At 48.9% G+C, this 12,205-nt stretch overlaps 1 protein-coding gene across 1 annotated transcript; it reads left to right on the forward strand.

The window, feature by feature from the left end:
- The first annotated feature begins 882 nt into the window (after positions 1 to 882).
- Positions 883 to 12,205, forward strand: LOC133119300 (uncharacterized). Its single transcript, XM_061229834.1, has 15 exons — positions 883 to 895; positions 1,070 to 1,260; positions 1,644 to 1,737; positions 2,570 to 2,836; positions 3,107 to 3,400; positions 4,039 to 4,284; positions 4,509 to 4,630; positions 4,814 to 5,033; positions 5,159 to 5,296; positions 6,337 to 6,527; positions 7,449 to 7,606; positions 9,282 to 9,545; positions 9,961 to 10,077; positions 10,672 to 10,774; positions 12,039 to 12,205. The coding sequence occupies exons 1-14, from the start codon at positions 883 to 885 to the stop codon at positions 10,694 to 10,696; spliced, it is 2,340 nt and encodes a 779-aa protein (XP_061085818.1). The 3' UTR covers positions 10,697 to 10,774; positions 12,039 to 12,205.

Here is a 12,205-nt window from a genome sequence, read left to right on the forward strand (position 1 = left end):
GCATGTTCTCCCCGTGTCTGCGTGGGTTTCCTCCGGGTACTCCGGTTTCCTCCCACAGTCCAAAGACATGCAGGTTAGGCTGATTGGAGAGTCTAAATTGCCCATAGGTATGAGTGTGTGAGTGAATGGTGTGTGCGCCCTGCGATGGACTGGCGACCTGTCCAGGGTGTATTCCTGCCTTTCGCCCAATGTATGCTGGGATAGGCTCCAGCCCCCCTGCGACCCTGTTCAGGATAAGCAGGTTAAGATAATGGATGGATGGATGGATCACTCTGGATAAGAGAATGTGCAATAAGTGCTTTTGAATGCGTATGTACTTATGCAAATATACATTCAAAAATCGACTGCTGTTATTGATGCTTGAATTCTGGCGAACCATGACATTTTGTTCTGAATAATATGTTCAGCACTGGTTCTCTAGCTGGATCCTGTGGGGGGGAAAGGTGTGTATCCTAATTTAGCTCCAACTGTGAATTTTAATAAGCTGTTAAAAAGTTATGATTGTGCTATCGTGCAAATTATTACAAAGGTACAATTTAAAGGTACAATAGGTAAGATTTTTGTGTTAACATTGTTACAAGACAATTGTAAATCCCTTCCTATCATTGAAAAAGGCTCACTGACATGTTGACTCAGCCACTGCCTGTTTATAGTCCTTAAATTCGGGTTTCAAAATATAGCGACAGTAGACGGGCCGGCACTCTGTACCAAAACATTGTATAGCCGTACAATAATTCAACAGCCAATGGCGTTTCAACGTCAGCAGATTCACAGAGAAGGGGGAGGCATAAACAGTGTTGTGGTTTGAAGGTGTTTGTTTCTGCAATTCCTCTCTTGACCATGAGAAGTCTGAAATGACCCATTGTGCTTTTAACTGATCAAATGAAAGACAGAGGTGAATCAATCGATGGGTTGCTAAGTATGGACATCTAGCCGCTAAAACCATTTCATATTCAAGAATGGAGAATTCGGAGACAAAGCAAAGCAAAGTGGGCCGATCGTGCATGGTGTTAATGGGGCGGAGCTTTATGGGCCGAAGCTGCATTTGAGTAAGCGTGATTGGCTGCAGAAGTCGGCAGAAGTCGGCAGAAGTCGGCAGAAGTCGGCAGAAGTCGGCAGAAGTCGGCAGAAGTCGGCAGAAGTCGGCAGAAGTCGGCAGAAGTCGGCAGAAGTCGGCAGAAGTCGGCAGAAGTCGGCAGAAGTCGGCAGAAGTCGGGCCGAGTGTTCTTGCTGAAGAGCGCGATTCTGGGCTCCTGTCCAGTGTGCATGTCGGGTCTTGGTTCTTCCGTAACTTCCTCTAAAGACCATCAATGTGTCAATCAATACAGTGACACGAGATTACCATCATGTGCTCCTTAATGTTAAAGTTGCTGGTCTTGCGTGTTGGTTGAGGTGGGTCTTTCCCTAAGGATTATCACTAAAAGGCAGAGCGTGAGTCAACATGTCAGTGAGCCTTTTTCAATGATGGGAAGGGATTTACTATGGTCTTGTAACAATGTTTTAGCACAACATCTTACCTACTGTACCTTTTAAATATTCGTTTTACTTTTCCATCTCACTGAGATTTGATGCATTTTCTTTTTTTTTGGTTTCTATTTCTTTGGGTATCTCTGCCTGTTCCTCCATCTCTCGCTCACACACAGGAAGCGCTCAAGACTTTCCGGACAGAGGAAGTGTTTCCCTGTGAAAATGGCACAGAGTATCTCCATCAGAAGGAGAGCTTCATCATCACGCTTGGTACGCCTCTCTCCTAACTCCTCAGGTCTCGTGCCTTATTTATTTCAAGTTTTTTTTATTGAGTTTATTATGGAAAAAGAAGTAAATAAGACCAACAAACAAAAGATGGCCGGATAACACCACTGCATATCTACCATATAGTATGGATATACATCTTGAACTTACCATATGTATAACTTATGAGGATTTACAGCAGGATGGACAAATGTGGAAAAGAGCAAAAGGAGGGTGAAGGAAAGGATAGGTTAGAGATATAGGGGGGTGGGTTACTAATCTGCACCTGAGCAGACTTCCAGTACTGTATATTTAAAGTGTTTGCATCAAATTATTTTTCATAATAGTCTAAGAAGAGGTACCAAGTATCTTGAAACATTCTCCCAGAACCCTGAACTGTGCATCTCATTTGAGATATGACATTGTCTCTCGCACCCAGCGTGGATGGGATGGGAGGACCAAGAAGTATAAGCCGGTGGGCTAGTAGTGTTGAGTGCAATTAGGTCTGATTGGTATCTCGATACCTCACTGTTGGTAGGGAGAACCTGAAATGTTGCTATAATTGGATCTGGGTCAATCTTAGTTTTTATTATTATTATTTTTTAAAACGTATGTATGAGTGTGTTAAAATCTGGGGTAAGATATGGTCCCGTCGCGTGTCTGGGGGTACGGTCCGGTCACGTGTCTGGGGGTATGGTACGGTACGGTCGCGTGTCTGGGGGTACAGTACGGTCACGTGTCTGGGGTACGGTCAGGTCTGAGGGGGTACGGTACAGCTGGCTGTCTGAGTAATTTGTCTAGATTCTCGAGCACACCCTGCCATGCACGCTTTCCCCAGGCTACTCCCGTCGCTTTCCCCTGAGGCAGGAGTCTGGGGCTGCCTCTGCGCTCCTGGTGGCCTGGAGCAGGAGATCCCTGGCGGCCCACGACCCCCCGCACAGAGTGACTTTGTACCAGCTGGAGCCGAGCGGCCTGGTGCCCTTGTGCAACGACACCGCACACGCGCCGCGCTACCTCTTCACCGGCCTGCAGGGGTGCGGGAGCTACGTGGCGTGTGTGGAGAGGGCGCGCGGCCCCTCCCTCCTGTGCCTCGGCACGCTCACCGGTACGCGTCCGCTGCTACAATTCAGACTCGGGTGTCAATAACTCTTATCAGTCTGTTATTTAGTTGTATTGGGCTTTACCACCCAGATATGAACCCGAATACCAGGAGGTTCATATGAGCAGCGGTTGTTTCATACGTGTTCTTTAGCTACTGTATACACACAAGCTCGTAGCAGGTCGGCCTCTTTGTATGGATTATTACTTGGTTAAGCTTGGCTCTGTGAGTTGCCTGCTCGGAGCTCTGTGTTAAGCTCCCTGTGTGAACGCCTAGATCCCGACGTGCCCGCAAACTTCCGGGTGACGGCGTGGGACAGCAGCAGCCTGACGGTGGGGTGGGACTATCCCCCGAGCGACCGGCTGGCCTCCTTCCTGGTCACCGTCTTCCACACGAACGGCTCCGGCCACGTCCTGGAGGAGAGGAGGTACAGGCAGGAGCCCGACCGGCGCGGGTTCACGGTGGGGCCTCTGTCGCCCTGCAGCAGGGTGCGGCTGGGCCTGCAGGCCGAGTGCCGGGGTCCGGGCCCCGCCCACCCCAGCACCATGGCCCTCAGCGACGGAAACTCTGGTACAGCCACATGGCCCCTGTGTCTGGAACACACACACACACACACATACACGTATGCACACACACGCACACTATACCTGGAACACATGCGCATACACGCACACTACACCTGGAACACACACGCACACATGCACACTATACCTGGAACACACACGCACACACGCACACTATACCTGGAACACACGCACATACGCGCACACCATACCTGGAACACACACGCACATGCACGCACGCACGCATGCACACACACACGCACACTATACCTGGACCGCACACGCACATGCACGCACGCCCAAACACGCACACCATACCTGGAACACACGCTTGCACCATAACTGGAACACACACACACGCACGCACACACGCATACACACTCACACTGTACCTGGAAACACGCACGCGCACACGCACACACACACACCAGGTCTGGAACACCCATGCATGCACGCACGCACACACACGCTTGTTGTTGAACTTGATGTTGGGATCGTTGGATTTCAAAGCCAAAGGAAATCACGTGTGATTTGTAAATGTCTGACTCCTAATGGAATATGCCGCACTGAGTTTGTGTGGAGGTACCCTTTCTCTGTTCTTTGCCTTTGATATTCTGGGGCTCTCATACCGGCTCTCTGAGAGAGGCGAGCCGGTCGTCCAGCAGGGCAGGCTTCAGGGCCCCCCCCTGTCTCTGAAGGGCCTGAGGCCTGGTGCCCTGTATGACCTGGAGGTGGTGCCAGAGTGCCCAGGGGGTGCAGAGCAGGGCGCCACAGCTGTGCTGCAGTTCACCACAGAAGAAGTCCCCGGCGACGCCCCCAGAAATTCCCCCGGAGCCCAATCCAGTGGCACCACCAGCGAACGCTCTGCAGGCCCAACCACAGAGCGGCTCGGTCAGTGATACTGCAGGCTGTGCAGGCCCAACCACAGAGCGGCTCGGTCAGTGATACTGCAAGCTGGTACTGACGGAGCGATCTGTATTAAAGCAGGCTGGTACTGACAGAGCGGTCTGTATTAGAGCAGGAGCAAAGAAAATAAAAAGGATGGAAATGAGTGATTTTAATGAGCCCGTTGTTTTGTTCTGTTTGTCTGATTTCTGCCCCGACCCTCCTCCTAGGACTGCAGGTCCGTCTTGCGGACCACAGGATGTTCCTTGTTGTGCCGTGGACAATTCCGTCACCGCTGAAAGATCCAGCTGCAGAGTCTCGGGTCCTGCTGGAGGGCGTTATTAAACACCAGGTGGGGGTCCTGTTGGAGGGGCATTATTAAACACAGCCCTGCTGTAGCTTGTACCAGCAGGACGATCCTTCTCTCAGTTTAAGAACCCCCTCCAGTGGTCACATGGGCATCTGCAGCCAGCCTGTATGACAGAAGCCTTTTTAAGATGTCATTCCCTTCCTTTTCCGTTTCCTGCTCACCCAGCTGCAGAGCTTGCTGAGGAAATCCTGGCCGAGAGCCGAGGTGCAGCTGATCTCGTTTGAAGACTATGAAAAGAAAACGAAAACCAAAATCGCTTTTGAAAGCTTCGACGTTTCGAGCCAGAATGGGGTGGTGAGCCTGCTCCCAAAGGAGCAACTGCAGTACTTTACCTCGCTCAACCACCCCAACATCACGGTCACTGAGGAGGTCTTGTACTGGCAGGGTAGGCGTGAGGCATGCTGGCAGATCTGTCTGTGCATGCACATGCAGGTTTGTGTGCTCATTGTGTCTGGTGTGATGCAGTGGAGCGGGAGTATATGGTGGGCTTTTCTCCTCTGACCCCCACAGACCCTGACGAGTGTGTCGACTCTGCCCTGAATGAGTGTGGCTCACACTCCCTCTGCATCAACACCCTGGACTCCTTCACCTGCGTGTGTCAGCCGGGTTACTATGACCTCAGCCCCTTCCTCACCCCAGCCTGCCACGGTACACCCGGACGCACGCACACACACACGCAGACACGCAGACACGCGCACACGCGCACACGCATGCACCAATGCAGACTTGCTTACACCCGCATGCACGCACTCGCACGCTCAAGCGCTCCGGAAAAGACGCATGTTGTCTCACACAAATGCGCACACAAGTGTGTGCAGACATGCATTCACACACGCACACGCGCGCACGCGCACATGCAAACCCACATACCCACATACAAGTGCGTGCACACACACAGACGCACACACTATCATGCCACGGTCGAAATCATGAGACAACATTGATGGTTGATGTGAACATTATCTGAAGCTCCTGACCCATATCTGCATGATTTTATGTATTGCACTGCTGCCGTGATTGGCTGATTATTAGGAACACCTACTTATGTGATTATCTAAAGTGCTCAGTGAATATATGCCCACATACGCACACGTGGATGCATCTTACAATTTTCAAAGAGAAAATGTATTTCCCCCAAAAAAAAAGATTCCACAATTATTGACACTCCTGGTTTAATACTTTGTGCCAAGATGACTGCCACAAGTCTTTTCCTATTATTTATGTTAAGGTGATATGCCACTAAGCACTCGTCTTACACTACTTAGTGGCATGTTTAACTCATTTTATTTTTTTTGTTCGTCATTTACCGTCTTCTGAATTGACAGAACTGGCTTTTCCCATGCTGATGGTTGACAAAGGGATTTTGCATGTTTGTTGAATGACATAATATATAGGTCCTTTAGACTGTGAATGATTAAATGAAGAAAAATTGTATTGCCAATTTCACTTTGTTTGATTTACAGTAATTGTTGGTGGTTTTCAGAACAAATGTGATGACTGAATAAAAGAACATTGAAACATGCCAGGGAACATATAGTTGTCCCGTATGTTTGAACGTAAAACATTGATCATTATCCACCTGTGTTATAAGCAGCCTTTTTTAAATCCATGTTTAACGAGGGTGCCAGTGATTCTGGAGCCCAGTGTGCATGTGTCCGTCGCGTGACGAAAGGATGTTGTCCTCGCAGAAACGGGGATGTTCTCGCGCTGCCAGACGGGCGACGTCTCGGGCGCCGTCTCAAAGCCTTTCCTCCTCCGGCACTTTGGCGGGAATGTGACCACTGTTCTCAATGACGGCCGCTGCCCACTCCAAGAGACGGACAAGTTGTATTACTACAGGATGACTAGCGCCCCCTCCCTGTGCGGAGGGGAAACGCTGGTGAGCAGCAGGGTTCAGGCCCAGGGCCAGATTCCAATACGGTGTGTAAGCTTTCTTCCTGACTTTTCCCTTTCCAGGAATACCAGGATGAAATTTGGAGCGTCCGCCAAGTGGGGTTCGCTTCCGAATTGCATAAGGGCAGCAATTATATTCCCTTACTCCCTCCCTCCCGCCAAGGCTAATGCAGGCTTCCAGAGAAATCCCATAATGCAATGTTCCATGCGTGGAAGAGGGGAGCGAATCCGTTCGCTTTCAAGCGCTTTTTTTCGGGCTGAAATGTTTGAACCAAGAATTTCACTTCATCTGATACTTCAGCCAACAGCCTTTGTTCCTGTTTTTGAATAGGGTTTAAGAGAACCTCAAACCCTCCTGATGTGTTTTTGTCGTCACTAAAAATAAGATGGGGTGGTTATTATTAATTATTAAAAAGTCAATTCCTCAAGTTTGGCCGGCTCTCGTGGAGCGACATAATTGGCTCGCTGCTCCAGAGGGAGGGACTTGGCAGGGTCAGCGGATCATCGCACACAACAGCACCCCGGGCGCCTCAGAATCACGGTCACGAGCATGAGACGGGGTTGTGGGCAGTGTATCCACCAGCTAACACTAATTGTATTAGTGTACATTTGGCTTCCAAATTGAAAATCTGAAATAAATTAAAGAGAAGGAAATTCCAACGATATCAGACGGAAAAAGAAAAAGCTTGCACTCGGAGCCGAGGCTGCTTCCTGTATAGTTTGGGCGGTTCTGTTTTGTTCGCTATCCTCCCTTGCAGATCGCCAGTTTACTTTGCTTGTTGCATGTCACAAATTTAGTCGGGGAATCTCTCCCTCGAGGGACGGTTAAAGGGGAATTAAACCCAGTCCGTGTCACGCACACAACTGGTGCATTCTGGGAATGCACTCTCACCTAACCCTGCCATAGCTAGCTGTGAAGGCAACTCATGTGTCTCTGAGGAACACTATGACCGTGACCCTGAGCAGTGGAAGCTCCATCACGCGGAGGGACCTGAAGGTGCTGTGGACCTGTGCCTACCCCCTGCTCCACACCTCCACCGCCCACACCCAGCCTGGCCTGGCATGGTAAGGAGCCCCCCTCTCTCAGCTGGCCTCTCTCAACCTGCCATCCAATCAGATGGCCCCTCTCAACCTGCCATCCAATCACCTCCTCTCTCAACCTGCCATCCAATCAGATGGCCCCTCTCAACCTGCCATCCAATCAGCTCCCCTCTCTACCTGTCATCCAATCAGCTCCCCTCTCTACCTGCCATCCAATCAGCTCCCCTCTCTACCTGTCATCCAGTCAGCTCCCGTCTCTAAACCTATCATCCAATCCGCTCCCCTCTCCTAACCTACCATCCAATCAGCTCCCCTTCTCTCAATCTGCAATCCAGTCAACCACAAACCACAGTCATTAAGCCACAAACTAGCATTTTCAGTTCTACATGTTCACTATGTTCCATGTTTTGGACAGATTATTCTTCATTTCACATTTTTCTTTTTGTTTCACCATGTTGAAATGACATCACTTTTTATACAAAGTGCCCTTATTTCCAGGTACCATAATTTTTGGGACTCCTGGCTTTGCAAGCGTTTCTGATTAAACGGCTGTATTCAATTGTTTTCTTAGTGCAGGAGTGCAAGAGAACGTTCAGTATCTGAACAATAGGCTTGCAAAAATATTTGTATTTGCTGTTTTATTCTTTTATTTACTCTTGCCCTGTTTGGGGAAAATTTACGCTTTTTCATAAACTTCTCACAGTTCACTACTGTGCTGTGTAGTTTTGCCAAAGATTTTACACTGATTCGCCTTAACAACTGTTTAAATGAGCCGATATCCTGTCCAATTGGACCTAGAGACAAGAGACCAACGCCCATAGATCCACAAATAGGACAAACTGCCATCCTTAATGTCTGCCATATCACAAATTTGATCCTCTTGTTGACAGATGACAATAACTGACTCCGAAGTCAGTGACTTGACTCCAAGAATCAAGACTCGATGCTGAAAGCTGTCTTGCCTGCACTCAGGAGGCAATTGAACACACCTGATCAATCAGAAATACATGTAAAGCCCTTTGTCCTGAACATTATGGTCACCTTTTCTACAAGGTGAACCAGCAATACCCTTTAATAAAAGCTGAGAGTCTGCATAATAAATTGCCTGGTCGTAAATTAAATGTAACATGCTGGTAGTCTGGTCTATTTTTAAAAAATTCTTGTTGGGAATGTTCTTCTCCCGTGGTGGAATCAAACTGGTGAAGTAACGCACTGATGACCACTTCTCAATTAAAGCCTTATCGACAGCGCGTTATCGACAGTGCGCAAAGGGAGATTTGTGATTGATGCATCTGACAAGCCTTCCGTCTGAATCTCAACAAGCTTTAGGTAGCCAGCTCAGAGGAGCATCCATTACACCCAGACTTCCCGGGGTCCCCCACTGATCTGTAAACCCCTTTGATCTGTGGATCCTGTAATATCCTGTTAACAACACTTGAACCCTCTTTGTGACCAACTGTCCCTACCAGTGGGAGGGCTATTGCAGTGAGCGTGCGTGTGTGTGCACGCCTGTGTGTGTGTGTATCCGTAAATCCACAGGTAAAACGGGTCAACGTGATAAATGATGAATTAAACGGAAAAGCTCAAACCTAGCTTGTGGTGGTGCTTTAGAGGGAGGTCTGAGGGGAGAAGTGGACCCGGAGCAGCTGTTTTATATGTGGGAGTGTCTGAGGAGACGCGGTGCTGTGCTCCTCCGCAGGTTCTCCTCTCACAGCGTCGTGCAGGCCAGCTCCTCGCGCCTCCTGCAGCTCAGCATGGGCCTGTACAGCGACGCCTCCTACGCCTCCTCCCACGCCTACGCCGGCCCCGTGGAGCTGCCCCTCTCCGCGCGCCTGCACATCCAGGTGACCCTGCACTCCCAGGACAGCCTGGCCTTCCAAATGAGCCTGGAGCTGGAGGCCTGCTGGGCCACGGAGACCACCGACCCGCTGGAGGAGAGGAGGGCCTTTTACCTGAAGGAAGGGTGAGCTCTCTCTCTGTCTCTCTGTCTCTAATTGCGGGTTGAAGCTTTATTGCGATTAGAGTAAGTGCTTTGTGTTCCTATTAAATTTGTGCCATGGGAATTTTGGAGGCAAATGACAGAAGTACCGGATGACCGGGTGTGTGTGTGAGGCTTGACTAGACGCACAGCCTGTTGAATTACCGTCATGTCGGATGACCGGGTGTGTGTGTGTGAGGCTTGACTAGACGCACAGCCTGTTGAATTACCGTCATGTCGGATGACCGGGTGTGTGTGTGTGTGAAAGGCTTGACTAGACACACAGCCTGTTGAATTACCATCATGTCGGATGACCGGGTGTGTGTGAGGCTTGACTAGACGCACAGCCCGTTATCCCTCCAGCTGCGCCAACGACATAACCTTCCGCTGGCACCTCCAGGATGGCTGGCCTCAGAGGAGAAGGTTTTCGATTCAGATGTTCACCATGTCTGACCACGCCCACGTCTACCTCCACTGCCTCACCCGCATATGCAGCCCGGACGAGGACTGCACCACGGTAACATTTCAACAGTGTCACATTTCAACAGGGGTATTTTACCAATTAGTATATTTGTATAAATATCATGCAGGAATTGTCAGATGCAATTGACAAACTAAAACCATCCACCGTTGTCAATATTCCAAGCAGTGAGAGGTTGCTGCATTTGAGTAATGGTGAACAAAAACCAATGTTTTACAGTCATTCTTGGCCTTTTTGCTGTTATTCTGATGCATGTGCGTATTTCGGTCATTGCACTTGAGAGTTCTTACGAACTTGCTGAGAACTTCATGAAGAATACACCTCACTGTCCTCCCACTTCCTTTTCCTGCTTTTGCGTAATGTCAACCACAGAGAGAGGGCCTGTGTGTGCAGGAACAGACTCTGGGGTGAGAGAGGGCCTGTGTGTGCAGGAACAGACTCTGGGGTGAGAGAGGGCCTGTGTGTGCAGGAGACTGGGGTGAGAGAGGGCCTGTGTATGCAGGAACAGACTCTGGGGTGAGAGAGGGCCTGTGTGTCCAGGAACAGACTCTGGGGTGAGAGAGAGCCTGTGTGTGCAGGAGACTCTGGGATGAGAAATGTGCAAGATTGCCCCTTTGTACATCTGTACAGAACTGCAGCGAAGGCCGAAAGGTGAGAAGAGATCTACCAGACACACTGACGGCCATCGTTTCAGCAGGGCCCATCTCTGCCGCAACAGAGGAACTCTCAAATTGTGAGTGCCGTTTAATCGAACTGCTGTGTGAGTGTGTGAGTGAGCGCACACACACGCCTTTGCATGCATGTTGCATGTATATTTTTATTTGTCAGATCACTGTTTCTGAATTGCATAGTGAGGGTCACTGGGAACAAATGCATATCCAGGTCAGATACGGTAAAGTACAGTTCTATCAAAGCAGCAGCTACCCATACACTACCGCCGGTCTAAACTGAGCAATCGGGGGGAGAAGGGCCTTAGTCAGGGAGGTGACCAAGAACCCGATAGTCACTTTGTCAGAGCTCCAGCCTTCCTCTGTGGAGAGAGGAGAACCTTCTAGAAGGACAACCATCTCTGCAGCAATCCACCAATCAGGCCTGTATGGTAGAGTGGCCAGACGGAAGCCACTCCTTAGTAAAAGGCACATGGCAGCCCGCCTGGAGTTTGCCAAAAGGCACCTGAAGGACTCTCAGACCATGAGAAACAATGGTCTGATGAGACAAAGATTGAACTCTTTGGCGTGAATACCAGGCGTCATGTTTGGAGGAAACCAGGCACCGCTCAACACCTGGCCAATACCATCCCTACAGTGAAGCATGGTGGTGGCAGCATCATGCTGTGGGGATGTTTTTCAGTGGCAGGAACTGGGAGACTAGTCAGGATTGAGGGAAAGATGAACGTAGCAATGTACAGAGACAAAAAAATTTTTTATGTCATTATGGGTTGTTGTGTGTAGAATTGAGGAAAAAAATGAATTTATTCCATTTTGGAATAAGGCTGTAACATAACAAAATGTGGGAAAAGTGAAGCGCTGTGAATACTTTCCGGATGCACTGTATATGGTCAAATTCACACTAATCTGAAATGCAGATTTTTTTTTTTTTTTTGCTTCACACACCACACGGTATAAAAATCTAACCTGAAATGAGATATGAAAATGTAATGGATACTAAACATTCAATGGGATTAATTAATATTAATCAGATTAATATTCCATTGTAATATTGTGTCCAAGAAATATGAGTGAAAAGTGTGCCATTATGCCCCTACTGGTAGTAGTAGTTGTGGTAATTAGAATTCCAAAATAAACTATGTTATTGTGTGTCACTTATAAATGTCATGTAGAATGTGTTCTAGACTGGATTAGAATGTGAGGTGTGATTGTGGTTGACTGGATTAGAATGCGAGGTGTGATTGTGGTTGACTGGATTAGAATGTGAGGTGTGATTGTGGTTGACTGGATTAGAATGTGAGGTGTGATTGCTGTTCTTACTCTTTGCAGGGACTGCTGCCCTGATCATACTCTCTGTGGGTGGAGGACTGATTGGCCTCTTTGTTCTGACTGCACTGGGTGTGCGTGCTGCACAGGTCCTAGCACAGCCATAGACAATAAAGATCCATGTACACCTGCACTGTGCCCTTATTCTGTTATTGTACAAAAAGCACTGT

This window comes from Conger conger, chromosome 19, assembly GCF_963514075.1.
Source record: "Conger conger chromosome 19, fConCon1.1, whole genome shotgun sequence".
NCBI lineage: Eukaryota > Metazoa > Chordata > Actinopteri > Anguilliformes > Congridae > Conger > Conger conger.